Source organism: Typopeltis vanoorti, chromosome 13, assembly GCF_054136105.1.
Source record: "Typopeltis vanoorti isolate ZY-2024b chromosome 13, IOZ_Tvanoo_1.0, whole genome shotgun sequence".
Lineage (NCBI taxonomy): Eukaryota > Metazoa > Arthropoda > Arachnida > Uropygi > Thelyphonidae > Typopeltis > Typopeltis vanoorti.
The window spans coordinates 123,155,868-123,176,220 of NC_143561.1; the positions used below are offsets into that span (position 1 = coordinate 123,155,868).

The following is a 20,353-nucleotide window of genomic DNA, read 5'->3' on the forward strand; positions in this document are numbered from 1 at the left end:
AAAACAAAGATGAGATGCAGAATTTATGCTTGGTGAGAATGTATTGTTGGAGGTAGAGGAAATAAGAGATCTTTGGGTAATAGTGGATAAGGATCTAAAATTTAGGGGTCACATTGCCAAAATTGTCAAGACAGCACTAAGGCTTCTGTGAATGATGCAGAGGACACTGACATGTAGACGTAGGGAGATTCTTGTTCCGTTGTATAAGGCTTTGATTAGGCCACACATGGACTATTGTGCCCAGATTTGGTCACCGGGTTTTCAGAAGGATGAAGAGATGTTGGAAAGGGTTCAAAGGAGATTGACTAAGGTAGTTTCTGACCTCTGGAATGTTAAGCATGAGGAAAGATTGAGAAGATGTAATTTGCAGAATCTGGTGGAGAGGAGGAAGAGGGGAGATATGATAGAGACCTACAAGTTGGTAAGGGGTTGTTATAGGAGCAGTGTTGGAGAAGTTTTACCGAGAATAGTGGGAGATCAGTGGAGAACCAGAGGTCATCCCTGGAAACTGTATAAAGACGGTGTGAGTAGGGGAGCGAGGGGCAGTTTTTTTCGTGCAGAGTTGTGAATAATTGGAATGCCTTGCCTGAGAATGTGGTGTCTGCAAAGAGTTTGAATGTGTTTAAAACACGGTGTGATGAGCTGTGTGTGTAATAAAAGAACCTCCCAGATGAGTCTTTGACTGCATGAAGTCTTGGGGTGGTATTATTAATAATAATAATAATAATATGTGGTAAGTGGTGATAAAGGTGATTGAGTAGGTGTGGTGGGGAAATCACAACCAACAAGTGGCTTGGATTAGATTGGTTATAGACTTAAAAAAGAATTACTGTTTATTTACAAATGCCAGAAGTAACAGAAATAATGCGGATGAAATGGTTTCAGTAATTGAGTTTATTCATCCCAAAATCATTGGAATAAGTGAAACATGGCTGAATGCTGATGATATCATTATAGGAATTAAAATGAAAGGATACAATATTTTTCATGACGATAGAAAGGACAAGCAGGGAGGGAAATGCTGTTGATAATAGCAGGGGAATTCAGTCTGCATAAGATAGACATGAAAGGGGCAAATTGTGGCAGTGGTGTAACAGGAAGGCATGTGTAGTTGGATGTTGCTATAGGCCCGGGAATGTGGAGGGTGGTGATGATGAAATATAAACAACTAGTATTAGTGAACAAAGGAAGGATAATTATTGTGTGATTTTAATTATGACTGTATAGTTTGGAATGAAGATATAGCATTTAAAAATAAGGAAAACGAATTTCTTGAGAAATAACTATCTCATGTAGCATGTGAAGAAGGGCACGCTATGATCGAGAGTTCTAGATGTGATCATTTCATCAGAGGGTGTAATTCCAAGAGGTATTTCACACTTACCTCCAGTTGGTGACAGTGATCACCTGAGTTGTGGATAGCCATATGTAGACTTTTGTGAGGTGAAGAAAGGATATATGTGGAATTATAAAGCTGATGATTATGACAAGCTTAGGAGGCAGATTGAAGCTATAGCATGGAATGAGGAGATGAGCAATTAAGAAATGCTGCTTGAGAACTGATAAAGAAACACATAATAGTGTCAATGTGTGAATGTATTCAGAAACCCAAAATGCTGAATAAGGTAGATGTAAAATGGATGAATGACAAGCTTAAGCAAGAAATATGAAAGAAGAAAGTAGTTCACAGGCAGTACAAGATGAAAAATGTTAATTATCAGTCATGAAGAGTATAAACAACTCAGGGGAGTAACTTAGTAAGTAAGGAAAACAAAAGTGCAGTATGAGCAGAAATTGGCAAATTAGGCAATTAAAAACCATAGAGAGTTTTTAGATATGTGGCAAGTAGAAGGAAGAATGATCATGGTAGGATGATGTTGATGAATGAAAAATTGTAGAATCGTAACTGCAGCAGAAGTTATTCTTGAGATATTCATTGATCAATTTATAAATGTGTTTCATCCTGTTTTGGGTGGAAGCATGAGCAACTTAAGTGTATAGGACATTATTATTACATGGCACCTCCAGGGAGGCCAAAGACTCATCGAGGGATGGCTGCTGCTCTACAGCTCTCTGTCTCCACCAACTACAACTAACCATAACAACACTAATGCCCTCTACTGGCCACCACCAGTATTATTATTATTACGGGTATCTCCATGGAGTCAGTAGACTCATCGCGGGAGACCCAAACTAGCAAAACAATATCTGTCATATCTCTTCTTGAATTCATTTACAGACAAAGTGCTCACAACTAAGTCAGGCAATGAATTCCACTTGTTCACCACCCTCCAGGCAAAAAACCTTGTTCTGACACCTTTGTTAACCACGCTCTTCTTTAATTTCCAGAGATGACCTCTTGTTCTTCCATCACTATCACACAGCTGAAACATTTCCCCTGCATCAATCCTATAAAAACCTTTTAGTAATTTGAATGTTTCTATCATATCCCCTCTTCTTCGCCTATCAACCAATCTCTGCAATCCACAAGCTCTCAATCTATCAATGAATTTACACAAACAATCATAAGCATCCATACCCACGGTGGGATTCTAACCCACAGCCTTTTGGCTGGTGAGCGGATACGATAAACCACTCGGCCAACCAGGCCAGCTATATATTATTATTACGTAACACCTCCAGGGAATCCAAAGACTCATTGAAGGAGGGTACCCACTCTACAACTCTCCACTAACCACAACTACACCAACGGCATCTACTGCCCACCACCACTACTATTATTTCCACAGACAATCACAAACATCCATGCCTATGGCAGGATTCGAACCCGCAGCCTTTTGGTTGTAGATCAGATATGCTAACCACTTGGGCAACCAGGCTGACAAAAGGGCTTAGAAAAAGTTCCTCTAGCTGGTGACTAGAATCAAACTCATTTTGCTCCTTCTCTCTTTCTTCAAGCAGTTTAGTGCTGAGGAGTGCAAACTCCACTTCCACTGAGCTACACACAACATAGGAGAGGATGGCTTAATTTTGAATGAACAGGAGATATTTGAGGAAATAAATAAACTTGATGTCAATAAGGCGATAGGATTTGATGATATATCACCACGCATCTTAAAGGAATGTTCCAGGGTATTAGTATAGCATCAGCAGGCCCGTTTAATAAGAGTCTTATAACAGCGCAGGTTCCAATGCAGTGGAAGGAGAGTAAAATTATCCACTGCATAAAGGTGATGATAAGGCTGTAACTTCAAGTTATAGGCCAATCTGTATATCTGGAGTGGTGGTGAAGGTACTGGAGAGATTGGTGAGAAGTACAATACAGAAATGGGTTGATAACAGTAGCATTCTCTGTGATAACAGTAGCAACATGAGTTTGTTAAGGGGAGATCATGTTTTACTAACTTGCTTATGTACTATAACAAGGTGACAGATACCTTGACCTGGGAGATATGCATATACATTGGTGTACTTGGATTTTGAGAAAGTTTTTAATAGACTGCCACACGACAAGCTGGTAAATAAATTGAAACCGATAGGACTGGATAACAGACTTCTAAGATGTATCAGTGACTGGCTGTCAGATATGTATCAGAAAGTTGTATATGGGGTTACAGCAGACTAAAAGAGGAATGTCACTAGTGTACCGCAGAAGTCAGGTTTTGGACTGCTGTTATTCAATTTGTACGTTAATAGTATTGGGATGGGTTTAACTAATGATATGCAGCTGTTTGCAGATGATGCAAAACTGGGGAGAGCAATGTAGAGTCAAGAGGATGTTATGGCCTTATAGGAGTACTTGAATAGATTGCATGAATGGGCAGGTAAGTGGAACCATCAGTTCAATGTTGCAAATTATAAAGTTTTCAAATTGGGTAAGCAATAATGGGATGCAAAGTATACACTTGGTGTGGAAACTTTAAAGGAAGTAGAAGAGATGAGAGATCTTGGAGTGATAGTGGACATGGACCTGAAATTCAGGGGCCACATTGTACAAGTTATGAAGATGGGCAGTGATGCAGAGGACCCTGCCATGCAGAAATAGAGAAGTTATTATACCATTGTATAAGGCCTTGATCAGGCCTCTTATAGATTATTGCACAGATTTGGTCCTTGGTTTTCTTGGTGATGAGGATATGTTGGATAGGGTGCAGAGAAGATTCACAAAGGTGGTCAGTGGTCTTAGGAATATTGAGTATGAGGACAGATTGAAAGAATGTAGCTTACAAAGCCTTGTGAATAGAAGGAAAGGGGGAGATATAATTTAGACATATAAGCTAGTCAGGGGTTGTTATCAGGTTGACATGGAAGAGATTTTGATAGTATCAGAGAGGGGAGGTGAAACAAGAGGCAGTTTCTTGAAACTGTATAAGGAGGATGTGAGGAATAGGTTCTTTGTATGGAGAGTGGTTTGTGAGTGTAATGCATTGCATGAGTGTTTTGTGAATGTAGATGCATTGAATCAGTTTAAGGCATGGTTGGATGAGCATTGTGTTTACCTCCTATGATTAGTTTCTTACTCAATGGAGATCAGATGTTAATAATAATTCTGATGACTATATGAAGATTTTGTAATAATATTATTAAAAATGAGAATATAAATTTGTCCATAATTAACCTAGTGTTTGTGCATTGTTTAGGAATGAGAGGTGAAGAAGGATTTCCAGGAGCTCCTGGAAGTTTGGGCGATATTGGTTTACAAGGAGAGAAAGGCGAACCAGGATTCTCAGGATTTCCAGGACAGAAGGGGGAACCTTCATATTTTGGTGTGAAAGGAGATCCAGGAGAAAATGGATTACCAGGTAACCTAATCCTATTGTTTAATTTCTTGTTTATCACTGCTATTGTTTCTTTTATATAAGACTAACAGGCATTATTTTTTTTTCAATATCCATGATTATTTTTTCTGTATATTTGCATTTTATCATTTATATTAAAAACAAAGGAAATGCTACTGAATCATGAGATCATCATTTTTTTTGAAATTTTTATGTACTTTTTTGCTTTGTTATTAACAGATCTCAATGAAGTAAGTACTTCTCACGGAAGGTCTCACTTAATCAGTTTTACGTGTGTGTGTGTGTGTGTGTGTGTGTGTTCGCATGTTAAATGCATAAATTTATTCATACTCTTCACAATCTGGCCATTTATTCTACTTTCCCTCTAACTTTCCCTCCCTCTCACCTCATTCTTAGGAGAAGAATATGCTTCTCTTATTCTTTTCTGCTTTTGTACCAGTACTTGGGAAAAAAAATTACAAAAAAAATTTCAGAAAATATAAAAACTCAATATGATGTGAGCTATCAATAGAGAATATCAAACTATTAATGATAGAAAAAAAAATTCACTGACAGAAATGCACAACGTTGTTTATTCAAGTTTAATGACATGCACATACATACATAAAAAGTACACATTTGGTCTGAATCTTAGTGATGTCAGATACCAGTGAAAATATTATATGTGTGTGTGTGTGTACTGAGGTTGATTTACTCTGTTGTTAAACATTTTTTTTAAAACAACTTTACTCTCGATTTTTTTAAAAAAACCGAGAGTAAAGGGAAAAGGTTTAATGGTATCAGACAACTAGTTTCAGCTTTTTACGGCCTTCTTCAGGTGTTTTCATAAAAGAAAAGAAAAAACATTAAACATTGAAGATAAAAAACTGTGAACAGCACAGGAAAGTCACTATATATATTTAACATGAAAACATTGTGGTTAACATGTTTAAAGCTGCTCCTTCGTTGGCCACATTGTTGGGTGAGTGCTTGCGTACAGCATCTCGTGAGTGCCAGTATATGATCACAGCAGAATGACAGTCTGGGAGGTTGTAGCTTAAATTATGACTTAAATGTACAGGGTTGAGGATGATTTCTCTAGATTCTACAATTTTTCTCTCCAATTCATCATGGCAATGGAAAATGTTGTTAGATCTATCCCAAAGGATTGTATGACTATGGTTTTGATCATCAGAATCGGCCGAAAAAAGGATATGGCTGGATAAATCACTGCCACATGTTCTCTTGTAAGTGATGTCCCTACTGTGCTCCTCCATATGCAATTCAATAGACTTATCCGTCTGGCCAAAGTAAGGAATGTCACAGTCACATCATATCCTGTATACACCGGGATATTTTAGACTGTGATGGCTAGGCTTTGGACGACTCACTAAAGAGCGGATCTTAGGAAGCGGAGTGAATAAAGTTTTAATGTTATATTTTTTGAGAACCTTGGCTAATTTTTGAGAGACTGAACTTATATGTGGTATAGATATATTGCCTTTAACATTATTCATTTCTTCAGTATGGCGACTAGGAGGATTAAAAAGGTATTTTTTAGTAATTTTGTGAGAATAACCATTCAGTCTGAAGTAGATCTAAGAAAATTGATTTCTTTATGAAGTTCATCTGGGTCATCAAGAAGAGAGTGAGCTCTATGTACCAAAGTAGAAATAATTCCAAGTTTCTGAGGAGGGAAATGGTGGGACTGACTATGGAGATATCTATTGGTGTATGTAGGTTTTCTGTACATCAAAATTTTAAGTTTTTCAGAAGAACGGGTCAGTTTCACGTCCAGGAAAGGCAGGGAACCATTAGTTTCAAACCCAACCGTGAATTGGATATTTGGGTGTTGACTATTGGGATGTGCCAGGAAATCCAGGAGAGAATCATGTCCGTGGCTCCAAATGAGGAAAATGTCATCTAGTGTTGGATCCTACATCCTGGCTTTGAATCCACCATCTTGTTGGAATGTTATTCTTATTTAAATTATCCGTTTTTATTTGTTAGATGCTGAGTGATACTGATCTGAATATAAGGAAATTTATATTATCCTGCACCACCCTATATTCAGATTAGTCTATATAATATAGTGGAATCAATCATCAACTAACTTTAGCAATCTCTCTTTATACAGGCCGAGGTTAATATTATCATTTAAGGCTTCCACAAGGTCCGATATTTTTTTATGAAGGAGAATCATGCAAACACCAAATTACAATCAATAAAACAAAACATTTAATGCAGGGTTATATAACATGTACATTAAGTATAACTTTGAAAACAAGATAATGCAAATCAACTTAGTTCAGGTATTCATAACAAACATAAAACATTAGAAGAACTCTCTAATTCTCTCTTAGTCAACAAACACTTAATTCAATTATGAGGCAGTTATCACTTCAAAGGGGAAACACTTTAAAGCTCCATACTTTGGCTAATTTTAGTAGAATGCCACAGTTAATGTTAAGATATATCAGGCGGAGCTAACTCTTATTTCTTCACGCTGAAATATAAAAAGAAAATGGACTGCTCTTACCAGGTTACATCCTTTGCACGTCGGATTCACTAGAGGCACACTTAAAACTGAAGTTAACTATCCCTTTGAAGTAACACTATTCAAAGGGAATCTTCACTATATAACTGAAATATTAAACATAGAGCTTTACAAGTCTTGACGCACTCGTTTTAGGTAATCTGCTTATGCCTTGTTTTCTTCTATGCATTAAATTCAGCCTCGCACTATTCTTCCTCAAAACAATTGGAATTCATCGTAATTTTAGAATTCCATATAAATATTCATAATTGCCTATTAATTTCCCAGTTCCTTCCTAAACTATTTACAGCACATCCAAATCCCTTTGCAGCCACCCGTTACTTTACTCTGTTCTGTCCTGAATGCTTTCCCGTTTTTCTTTAGTTTTCCCATTCAATACCTTCATTCTTCCCGTGAAAATCTGGTTCTAGCCAGTTCAGCCCATATCAACTCCTTCTCCCTTCAAATACTGTAGCTCATGCTCCACCACATGCTATCTAAAATTAACTCCGTTTCCTTGAAAACAGTCAATCAAATTTATTCAGAAGAATTGCTTCAATTTACTTTCACTTTCAGTAATCATAAATAAAAAAATATCATAGTTCACGTAGGTTACATTAAACTTACATATATACAGTTTCTTACAATATTATTATAGAAATAAAGTAATAAAATAAATGTGATTTAATACAGAGCCTTTTCATTATGATATATTCTAAAATTATATAGTTAAATAATAATAAACAAACTCAAAGCAATTATATTAATAATATATTACAAGCAAGAGATTAACAACAAATAATATTTACCAGTCTTGCTTAAGATATGGTAGATTATGTTAAATATGAAGGAAGTATTACAAATATCTTCATTCACAATTTAACACAAGTGAGCTGTCCAAAGCCTAGCCATCACAACCCAAAATATCCCAGTGTATACAAGATATGGTGTGACTGCGACATTCCTTTCTTTGGACAGACGGATAAGTCTATTGAATTGCATATTGAGGAGCACAGGCGGGACATCACTTACAAGAGAACACGTGCCAGTGCTTTATCCAGCCATATCCTCTTTTCGGCCGATTCTGATGATCAAAACCATAGGCATACAATCCTTTGGGATAGACATTTTCCGTTGCCATGACAAATTGGAGAGAAAAATTGTAGAATCTAGAGAAATCATCCTCAACCCTGTACATTTAAGTAATAATTTAAGCTACAACTTTTACTTCTAGGATGAACTGGATCCTTGGATGAAGTGCATTAATTTTTGAGAGAAACTGTTGTAGTTCTTCTGAGGTGCCCTTTCATATGGCAAAAATGTCGTCCACATATCTGAACCAAATGTTAGGTCTGGGTGTAATGTTGTCAAGGATACGCTGTTTGAAATGCTCCATGAAGTAGTTGGCAATAGCAGGAGATATTGGATTACCCATTGCTGTCCCTTCGATTTGTTGATATAACTGGTTTTTGAAGGAAAAATAACCGGACTTTATTACAAATTCAAACAATTTGACAATGTCTGGAGGAAATTCTTGGTGTAGTAATTCTATGCTGTCCGACAACGGAACGTTCGTAAATAGCGAAATAACATCTAGACTAATCATAATCTCCAAATCATCTAGATGCAGATCGGAAATTTTATTTCTGAAGTCCACAGAATTTTTTATATATGTACTAGCTGAAGAAGTGAGTAAATTTGACAGAAATTTTGATATTTTGTAAGTGGGACAACCTGTACAGTCTACAACCGGTCTTAATGGAATTCCTGGCTTATGCACTTTTGGAAGACCATATAATCTCGGTGAGCGCCCGAAGGAGGTCTTTAGTGTTTTCTTTTTATCTTCATTCCATATCGATATTTTTTCTATAAGGGCATTAAAGCTTTTTTATTTGACTACCGGTAGGATGTGAAGTGAGGAGCCTATAAGTGAATAGTCGCATAGTAACAGTGATATTTTTCTCTCGTATTCTCTACTGTCTTGGATGACTACAGCCTTCCCTTTGTCAGCTTTCGTAATAATTAGGTTCTTGTTATTTTTTAGCGATTTCAGTGCTTTTTGTCCAGCATATGATAGATTCGGCCGCGGAGGCTTGGCGTTAAAAAGAATTTTTGCACACTCGAATCTTGTTCTGTTAGCTGTTTTTGGGGGAAGGATCGAATACTTCTGTCTATACTGTGAAAAAAGTCTATTATGGGTACTTTATTCAGAGCAATGACAAAATTATGCCCTTCTACATTTTATTATGGCCAAGGCTAAGTGCGCTGATGTCATCGTCATTGAGCCTTTTGGAAGAGAGGTTTACTACTGTCTGGAGCAGATGAATTTGTGGTTGCGGTTTGTCTTTAATCAGGTTGTTATATTATTGTTATTCTTGGAAGAACAAAATCTACAAGCAGATAGAGGGAACTGCCATGGGTTCCCCCCCCCCTTGCCAATTTCTATATGGAAGATTTTGAAAAACAAGCCATAGACTCAGCCCCACTCAAACCTTCTATCTGGCTAAGATATGTAGATGATGTGTTCTCTATTTGGCCTCATGGCCCAGACACGTTAGACTCCTTCCTCAGTCATCTCAATAGCCTACATCCAAGAATCCAGTTTACTATGGAAAAGGAAAAGAACAATTGTTTACCCTTCCTAGACACTTTAGTCACACAACTGCCTAATGATACATTTGCCTTCACTGTATACAGAAAACCCACACACACAGGCAGATACATTCACAAACTCTCACACCACCACCCCTCTCAACAATATGGCATTATTAAAACTCTTACCAAGAGAGCCCACAATCTTTGTTCCAGTGGAACCGCCCTTGCTACTGAGCTTAACTACATACACAACACTTTCCTCTCCAATGGCTACAGCGATCACAGTATCAAAAAAATAATTAGTTCCTCTCCCATTCCCAGTCCTTCTCGTCAACAAGAATTTAAAAATGCCATCACCATACCCTACATCCGTGGCACATCCAAAAAAATAGCCAAGATTCTAAAAAAGTACAACCTACACACAGCATATAAACCCCACCGCAAACTTGCTACCCTTATCCATTCTACAAAAGATCAGCTCCCTCCTCTCTCTCTGCCTGGAGTTTACAAAGTACCCTGTTCCTGTAAGCTGGCATACTTCGGACAGACAGGCAGATCGGCATCCATCCGCTTAGAAGAACACAAGTCTTACATCTGTAAACACAACTATGGTCATTCAGGCTTGGCTGATCATGTCTTGGACACCACCCACAGGGTATCATGGAAGAAAACCACCATGCTCCATCATCACAGCAAATTCAAGAAAGAGAGACTATTCTTAGAAGCATCAGCAGCTCTTAGAAATCAACCAGATCTTAATAAATACGGTTGCATTAAGCTTCTGAAAATTTGGGAAACGCTCATCACCAGACCTACTTTATATTCCAGGCCACTTACAACCACCCTTAGAGGGCGCTCCACCTAGATAGGATTTTAGTGTCACCCACGTGGTTGGGCTTAGTATTGTGTGATATTTGTGTTATGTTACATTAGTTATTTTTGTAATCCCCATAGATGTCCTAGTGACTAGGATGAAATATAGGAAGTATTAAATTCTTTTTTAATCCTTTCTGAGTGTTGTAAAAAATCCATTAAACCTCCTACATTACAGTCCTTAACCACCTGAACAAACAACATGAACGAACAACATGAATTTACTATCAAAATTGAAAATCAGAACTCGCACCCATTCCTGGATACACTGATTCACATGTCTTCCCTCAGGAGTCAATCCTAAATGGTTTACCACAAACCAACACATACTGCCCAACATATACATGCTAACTCATATCACCACCCATTGCAAAAATTTGGAGTCATTCACTCCCTTAAAAACAGAGCTATAACAATTTGCTCTAATCAACAAGCTCTTAAACAAGAATTAAAGATTATTAGCAACACATTTATAAATAATGACTATAACAAAAATACTATTAATAAAGTTCTTCATAAAACTTCATCAAAAAAGAATATAGATTGCACTAAAACCATAGCCATCCCATACATTAAAGAGTTATCAGAAAAAATCGGTAGAATCCTATACCATATTGATCTCAATGCCACTTTTAAACCACCTATAAAATTAAAAAACATATTCAACTCCTCTAAGGATCCTCTCCTCCCATTGGCACATCCTAGAGTTTATTGCATCTACTGCACCTGTAATTTACCTTATATTCGTGAAACTGGACATACAATCCCTATATGTAAAAAAAAAAAAAAAGAACACAAAAGACAAATTAAATATAACAATTTTGGTGAAGCAGGGCTCTCAGATCATGCTCTCAAACACCTTACACTGAATTGATTGGAAAAGTACCTGCTCTTTACATCATACAAAAACCTGGTATGAAAGAAAATTTAAAGAAGCATGTGAAATTCTGATTAACCACCCTAATCTCAACAATAATGGTGACATAAAAATTCCAAGAATTTGGATGGCACGTATCAGCCTACTTAGTATCTAGAATACTTTAGGACTTTAAGCAATTTTCAGCTTTTATTGGAAACTATTCCATACCAATTGGTTGAAATTTATATGTATGATCACACAGTTTTATATATATATATAAACATGTTGTTCTCCAGCCCAATTTAATTTTGTAACTTAATAGGTAATAATAATAATACAACTCTAGCTTTGATGTAGTAAAGTTTTTTTTTTTTTTTCTTTTTTCACCAGAAGTCAGGCCAATAATTGTTGTAACTCTTGGTCAGTAATTTTAGCAAACCATGTAGATTGTAGTGCAGCTTGTTTCTCTGTATATATGTGTGCTCCAGATGATGATTTGATATGAAGGGCGAAACGTCGAGTGTTCATTTTGGTTTATATTAACTAAAGTTTTGCTCTAACACGGTAGTTGTCTCCATAATTTTCCATAATGCATTCTGATCACTGTGTAAGTGTGAAAGAAAGGATTAAGTAATCTTGTTTATTTGCATTATGAATTACATTGTGCAGGGTTTTATAGAATTCTTCTGCACTTCTTTGGGTGTATATATTCCTAGGATTGTAATAAATTTATTATTTATTTAAGTCTAGCCATTATTATTCTTTCAGAGATCCAGTTATATGATTCAATTTGTCTTTCCATTTTTTGCTGATCATGATGGCTATACCTGCAGCTGCTTGATTTTCGTTGAATGCTCCACTGTATATTAAACTGTAGCCCTGAAGTTCTGTAGAGTCTTTTTATTTTTTCTTTGTTTCCGAAATTACTGCTATTTCTATTTTAATTTCTGTTAGCGCTTTTTGTATTTCTTCGATCTTGTGATTATGTTTACTGATCTGATCTGTATCCAGTTCGTAACCCTTTTTTTCCAATTCTCTTTCATTATCTGTTTGGGCTGTCCAGTTTTTATTCCCTTGCAACTTGTATAAGAATTTTTCAGCTAGGCTGGTTACCAACCATCCACAATCTGGTGATGGGACCACCATCTTAGGGCCTCTCAACATGCCCGATTTTGTTCAGGACTGCTTATTGGGTATTCGCAGCCAACCACCATTTCTGATGGCCATTCCCCTATTGCTACCTGGGGACTCACTTGGTTGCAGTAGCTCTGCTCCAAGTATCTTTCATTCTAATAGTCTTAATAACAGTATACTCAATATCTCATACACTTGCATTTCATTTATGTTTCTTTCTCTTGGATTTCTGTCTCCTGGCCATTACACATCACTTTTGCCAGTTTCAAATTCACTAGTAAATAGCTCATTAAATAAGTCTACTACAAAAGAATGATTATGGAAGAATGATGTTGGTAACAGTGGAAACTTGGCCACCATCACAGCATCGCCATTAAACAATCTCTTTCTCACTATGTAGCTAAAATCCTTGTATTGCCTTCAGCCTAGTTGCCAGTCTCCTCCCATACTAAACTTTGTTTTTCTTTGTTTACCATATTTCTCACTTTTCTCTTCTGCATTTTATATTCTTCATTGCTCCCTATCTTATGCATCCTCTATAGCATAGGTTCCCAAAGTAGGCGGTATCGCCCACTTTGGGAACTTCAGTGCCCCAGTGGGCACTGAAGCCTTCTGGGGGGGGGGTGTCTATAGTGGGATCGGAAGCATTTGGGGGGTGTTCAGGCGGTCTAGGGGTCGGTGGTTCTTTATAGAAGAAATTAATAATATATATTTAAAAATTAATTTTTTTGTGATTTTGCAATTAGATAATCATTTAAAATTTAAATATTGCATTTTAATTCATCTTATGCCCATCTTACATGATCAATTTTTTTATCAATTTTCTATTTCAATTATTTAATCATTTGAAAATTTACCATGTCAGATAGAAATAGATGTCAATTTTCTATGTCAATGAGAAAATAGAGCATGTAAATATGTGTGTGTATAATAGGTTATGTTTACAGTAGCAAATATATTCATTATATTTCATTTCAAAATATATATAAAATATATAAAACCACTTTTCTAATTGATTTGTACAAAAATAAACCCAATTTTATATAATTTAATATTACGAGTAAAAATAATAATGGCAAGAAAGAAATAAAATCGTAAATTTTAGTTAGCTTAGTTAGTACTAACTTATATTGCTAACTAGAGGGAAAAAACAAAGCAAATATTATTCAAAACTTATTATACTGTTTTCTGTGGTTATGTTTTGTAGATTTGTTGTTTATATCTTGTGTAATTATTTTATTTATTAATTATTATTTATAATTATTCGGACAATGTCGTGGTCAGACAAACAAAATGCACTTGCATGCAAAATAAAAAATTGAATGTGTCATACAGGAAATTTTAACTTCTATTTTTTATATACTTAAAAAATTTATTCATTTTTTGCTATTGTAAAAATTGATCATGCCATACAGGCTTTAGTCTATCCATGCAGCAGACGAGTCTTAACTAGTAGTATGTCGGTCAACTATTACATAGGTAATTCACTCAATTCAGCATGTTTTGACAGGAATATGGGTGCTTGCAATGACTTGTTCAAAGCACGAGTACGATGGTATATCAAACAAGTCAATGCATGCAAGTCGATTCGGGCTAGATTTCAAATCTATAAATACCAGTGGTTTAGGAATAAGTTTCATTATTTTTTGTATGCTTTGCCAACAATCATCATTCGAAAGTGTGATAGATAAGTGGAGTCATACAAAGTGTAAATTAAATCTTTTATTTTGTGAATATTTTTGCAAATTTTATTACTTCATTATGTCTGAACATAAGAAGAAATGTCGACAGTACAGTATTGAGTATTTGAAATATGGTTTTATTCGGTCTCCTGCAAACCAATTATTACCCATGTGCTTGATTTGTCAAAAAGTTTTCAAATGAAGCAATGAAGTCTTGTAGGCTACAAGAGCATTTGACTAAAATGCATGCTGACAAAAAAGGATACAGATTTGTCCTATTTTCAAGAAGAAAAATATTTTAAACATCTAACTATATCAAAACTTTTTACGTCGTCCACTAAACAAGACGACGGATTACAAGCTTCATATAATATTTCATTATTAATCGCAAAAGCGGGAAAACCATACACAATTGGTGAGGAATTAATCTTGCCGGTCAATGAAATAGCTGAAGACGTTAAAAAATCATTGTGCGATTATTTGAAGACATGTTAAATTTTCCACTTATCGTACGTATGATTCATAAAAGAAGAAAAAGTTTGTCAAGAATTATTATTTGCTAAAAACTTGGAAGCAGATACAAAGGAAGAATCTATGTTTAATATCATGAATAAGTTTTTTCAAGAGAAAGACATTCCTATTCATAATATTTTGTCTGCTGCTACTGATGGTGCTCCAGCAATGACAGGGTGGCACAAGGGTTTCATAGCACATTTGAAACAAGCAGTACAAAATGTACTCACTATACATTGTGTTCTTCATCGTCAACATTTGGTTGCGAAAAATTTAAGTGAACGCCTGCACATGTCACTCCATTACATTATTAGCGTAGTCAACAAGATTAGAAGCAATTCATTCAGTGACAGATTGTTTAGCCAACTTTGTAGTGAAAACTATGAAGATTTCAATCGTTTACTGACTCACATAGAAGTTTGCTGGCTTTCAAAAGGTATTTGCCTGAATCGATTTTACAATTTGTTTGATTCAGTACTAGAGTTCCTAGAAAACAGAAATGATGGATTGCGGGCCAACCTGATTACAAAAATGACACCACTTATTTGATAGACCTCTATAAAATATTTAATGAAATCAATCTACAACTACAAGGTGATGAATTGAATTAAAACAAAAAAACGTTATTGCCGCTTTTGTAAGGAAACTTCTTCTGTTCAAGCGGAATATGGGCTGAGGGGAATATAGCCACTTTTCAAATTTATCAGCAGTGTCTCTCAAAAAGGAAGATTTACTTACATACTGCCAACACTTGGAGGTTCTCCATGCTAATTTCAATGAGCGATTCAAGGATATTCTAAACATGAATATACCAAATTGGGTTCTAGATCCTTTCTCATATGTAAGCACAGCAGGATCATCAAATTTAGAAGTGGAACTCATAGAACTTACAACAAATGAAGAACTAAAAATAAAATTCAAAACTGGATACCAAAAGTTCTGACTTCAAAAATCAATACCGACACTGTACCCTGGATCATGGGAAATAGTGTAGAAATTTTTAATTGCATTTCCATCTTATTTGGCTGAGTGTGTGCTGTAGTGAATTTACTATCTAAAAAAAGAAACTGATTGCATATAACTGAGCGTGGCGATATACGACTGTTTTTAATGAAAGTTGAACCCGATATTAACAAACTTTTAAAAATGTACAAGGCTCATCCTTCACATTAATTTGTTATTTTTTCTTTGTATTTTTACTTTGCAAGTTCGAAATAAACCATCTAATAAATTTGATGGTGTTTTAATTATTACAATAAGATTCTTACTAATGTAATGCAATCTCTTAATATGTATTCCGAATTTTCATATTTAAACCATTGTATGAAACTTTACATTAATTTGTTATTTTTGCTTTGTATTTTTACTTTATAAGTTAGAAATAAACAATTTTGTAATATATTTAATGGTGTTTTAATTATTACAATAAGATTCTTGCTAATACAATGCAATCTGTTAATTGTATTCCACATTTTCATATTTAAACCATTGTATGAAACTGTGCATAATGTTATTCGAGCATACATTTTACAATCTTTACATATGGACTACGTTTCACCAAAATCAGTATAGCAATAACTCTGTTCAAGATGAAGCACATATTGGCCACTTCTTTTTAAAAATTTAACGGCATAAGCAGTAATGTATCATTAGTTGCTATTTACGTCAAAAATATCAAACACCTTGAACGCAGAAAACTGTTATAATGGGGGGGGGGTCGCGTTACAAAATATATGTCTTGCAAAGTGGGCGGTGGCCCGAAAAAGTTTGGAAACCTATGCTCTATAGTAACCTCTTTTTCCATTGCATATGATGAATTTAAGCAGTGCTTGCTAAATTCACCATTCCTCCATGTTCTTCTCTTGATCTATTAATCTTCTATATAAACAATGTGACAGATGTGTCCTAACTGATTCCAATGCTTGATCTCTTATTTTTGTCACAGCTCATCTTCCAATGGTGCTGACTATTGAGCTTCCATTTTCTTTTTTCACTTTTAGTTCTGGATATGTAAATTATTTCACTGTCACACCTAATAGCCTCAAACCATCTCATACCACATTACTGAATTAGGTAGCAAATACTTCCTCATTTCAGATACAGCACTAAAACAGTTTCTGCAAGCTGGCCTCCAAGGGATGAAACCTGTTGGTAACAAAAGGTTGGATACCTGTTCTCACCCAGGAAGCCCAGGTTAGATTCCCGGCATGGGAAGAGTTCATTTTTGGTGCAAAAACCAAGTTATGCCACTAGTAGCCACCATGGTGACCAGTATGCAGGCACTGCATAGGAAACGTGCAAGACCCTGCAGTCAAACATGACTCACAAAACCCTACAAATTCACTTCACCAACCTCCATGGCCTAAACTCCAACCTGAATTATGTCCACTACCACCTGCAGTCTACCAAACCCCACCTACTCTTTCTGGCAGAAACTCAATTCTTGCCTCTCTCCAGCACTATTCATCAAAACATTCAAAACTAACACTCTTTAATTCCTTGTGACCCAATAGTGGTGTCTGTGCATACATCTGCTCTAACATACCTTGCCAGAGAGCATCCAACCTAGAATTGTCCAACTTTGACCTTCTTTGAATGAAAATATCCCTACCCAACTCAGTCAGTTTCATATGCTGTCTCTATCACTCCCCTAATGCAACCAACCACTCTGAGCTCTTTAATTTCCTCTCCTTAAAAATTGACTTTCTCCAGTCCCACTTTCCCAATAGCAAAGTCATCCTCTTAAGAGATTTTAATGTCCACAACACCAACTGGCTTTCCTCCTCCAGCTGCACAGATCTTGCAGGCAGAGATGCTGAAACATTCATCATCACTAATGACCTTACACAACTACTTCAGATGCCAACCAGAATACCTGACAACCCGAACCACTCTCCGAATACCTTAGACCTCTTCCTGAGCAATGACCCTTCCAAATACACAGTGAATGTAGAGGGCCCGTTAGGCAATTCTGATGACAACCTAGTGCTCGTCTCCTCCCTCATCAACAACGCTTACACAGCCACTCCTATACAAGAGTAGTTTGGCATTATAACAGTGTCAAGTGGGGCAGCCTCTGCAATTTTATGCTTCATTCCCATGGTTAGACTATTGCTTCCGACATTCCAACCCAAACGCATGTACTGAACTCATAACCAAAGTAATCCTCACTGGCATGGAGTCATATATTCCCCACAGTACTCTGATCTGCCATTTCCTAACTAAACCCTGGTTTTCTTTTCCAAAAGATGCACCAAGGCTGACAAATGAGAAACCAAACATACCATTATACGAACCCATCCTCCTTTTTGACTTATGCAAAAAAAAAAACAATCAGTGCTTCCAAAACAGAGTTTGAAAGAGCAAAAAGCAGGAAATTAGTAACCTGTCCAAATGATAACCGAGCCTCTTGGTCCCTCGCCAGAGCAATCAGTTGTAACTTCTTCCCAACACTATTCCAATCTCTATCATACCCAGATGGCTAGAAAGATTGCATCATCATCTGCAGTAAAGGCCAATCTCCTGGTTTCACACTTTGCTTCCAGTGCATACATACTTGACAATGGCAAATGTTCCCCCAACCATTCCAGATGTCCAACATAGAATGCCCACTATATCCTTTTGCCAGAAAGAGATCAGTAGAATACTGACCAAATCAAACACAAAAGTCTCCTGGCCCTGATGGCATTCCTCCAATTTCCCTAAAGGTTTGCACATCACAACTGTCTCCTGTTCTATGTTGCTTATATATACGTCTTACTCCACTGGTATCTATTCCACAGCCTGGAAATTGGCCTATATTCAACAAGATACTGACTTGTCTCCCAAGAAGGGAGACAAGTCAGTGCCTTCCAACTACTGCTCTATCTCTCACCTCAGTCCCGTCTAAAGTAATGGAAAAAATCATAATTTTCCAACTCCTACGCTACTTTGAAGCTACCAATCTAATAAACAACTGCCAATATGGATTCCGTTGCTGCTGATCAACAGGAGATCTGCTCACATATATTACCCATCTCTGGACAAATTGGCTGTCCAGTATTTCCAATTTATGCTGACTTCTATTAAGAACAACAAGAAGAGAAAATTTTAATGATTAATCCCAAACCTTCATTATGGCTTCACTATATGGATGATGTCTTTGCTGTGTGGAATAATTCATGTGAACAACTAGAATCTTCTAACAAAAAACTAATAACCTTCATCACTGAATCAAAGGTGTTGAAGGTCATCTCACCTGCCAGAATTGCTACAATACTGAGAAGGATGCTGACCAGCAGAGTTAGAAGAATGGTGATTCCATTGTCTAAAGCACAGATTAGACCACATCTGGATTAATTTTCTTAGATTTGGTCACTGGAATTCAAAAGGGAAAATTAATCTTGGAAAAGGGTGCAAAGGGTAACAAAAAATTATATTATTTCTGAATTTCAGTGAAATAATGATATTATTTCACTAAAAACAATAAATAAGAAATTGCCTGATAACTACAGTAATTAACTTTAATGAATGTACAGATATTTCATACTGAGAATAACAGTACATCATCAGTGTGTATAAAAAAAAAAAGAAAATCAAAGAACTGAAATAAAAGGTACCTACAAGTGGTTTATCAATTACAAATGGTTGAGGTGAGTCAGAAATGAATATATTAATAAATAATATTAAAAGTGTTTTTGGTGTTTATGTAAAATGAGAATCTCCCAAACTTCGGAGGGACAGACAATCATTCCAATTCAGATTAGGCTGATGTATGAGAGCTTCACAACTTGCTTTGAAAAGGCATTCATATTTAAAACTTCTATGAAGAAGACGAGCTTCATTCCACTGGATACTGAGTTTAATGTTAATGCTGTGCTCTGCCAGGCCAGACTTTTGAGGTTTCACATATTCAATGTAAAAAAGGTAATTACAATGGTTATTGTGTAATTTGTTTATAGTTATACCACTGGTACCTTTAAAGATTAGAATTATTATTTCACTGTGGAATTTTAATCAAATAGAACCGTATGTGAAAGTTTATTTTTCACTTGGTTAGACTATAATAAATTTAGTTTAATCCTTTATCCAAGTGTGAGCAAACAAAGCACCTGAAAATATCTTCAGGACTGAGGTAAGGTAGTACAACACTGGGAAACTCACAGCAAAGGTGGATCAAGCTCCCAACTCCTTGTCTCAGTATCTCCCATATTGCACAGCACATCTCCTTGCGGACATGTATACTGCTATGCATTAAGGGAAGGGCCACTACCCATACTGGTTTCAACCTTTATTGAGGTCTCGTCAGTGGGAGCCAGGCCCAGTGTGAAGATACTAAGGCAAAAGCAATAGGAGAGGTCATCTTTACCTATAGGAGTTGCCAAAAGGTGTGCCACTTTATTATTAAATTACTCTCGATTTAGAGAAAGATGTTTGAAAGTTT

At 36.2% G+C, this 20,353-nt stretch overlaps 1 protein-coding gene across 1 annotated transcript in view; it reads left to right on the forward strand.

Moving 5' to 3' along the window:
- Window positions 1-20,353, forward strand: part of LOC150100509 (uncharacterized) — a 1,094,033-nt gene that overhangs the window by 782,970 nt on the left and 290,710 nt on the right. Inside the window, exon 28 of the mRNA XM_090402670.1 lies at window positions 4,602-4,763. Coding sequence (XP_090258796.1) covers window positions 4,602-4,763 — 162 coding nt within the window. The remainder of the gene's footprint in view (window positions 1-4,601; window positions 4,764-20,353) is intronic.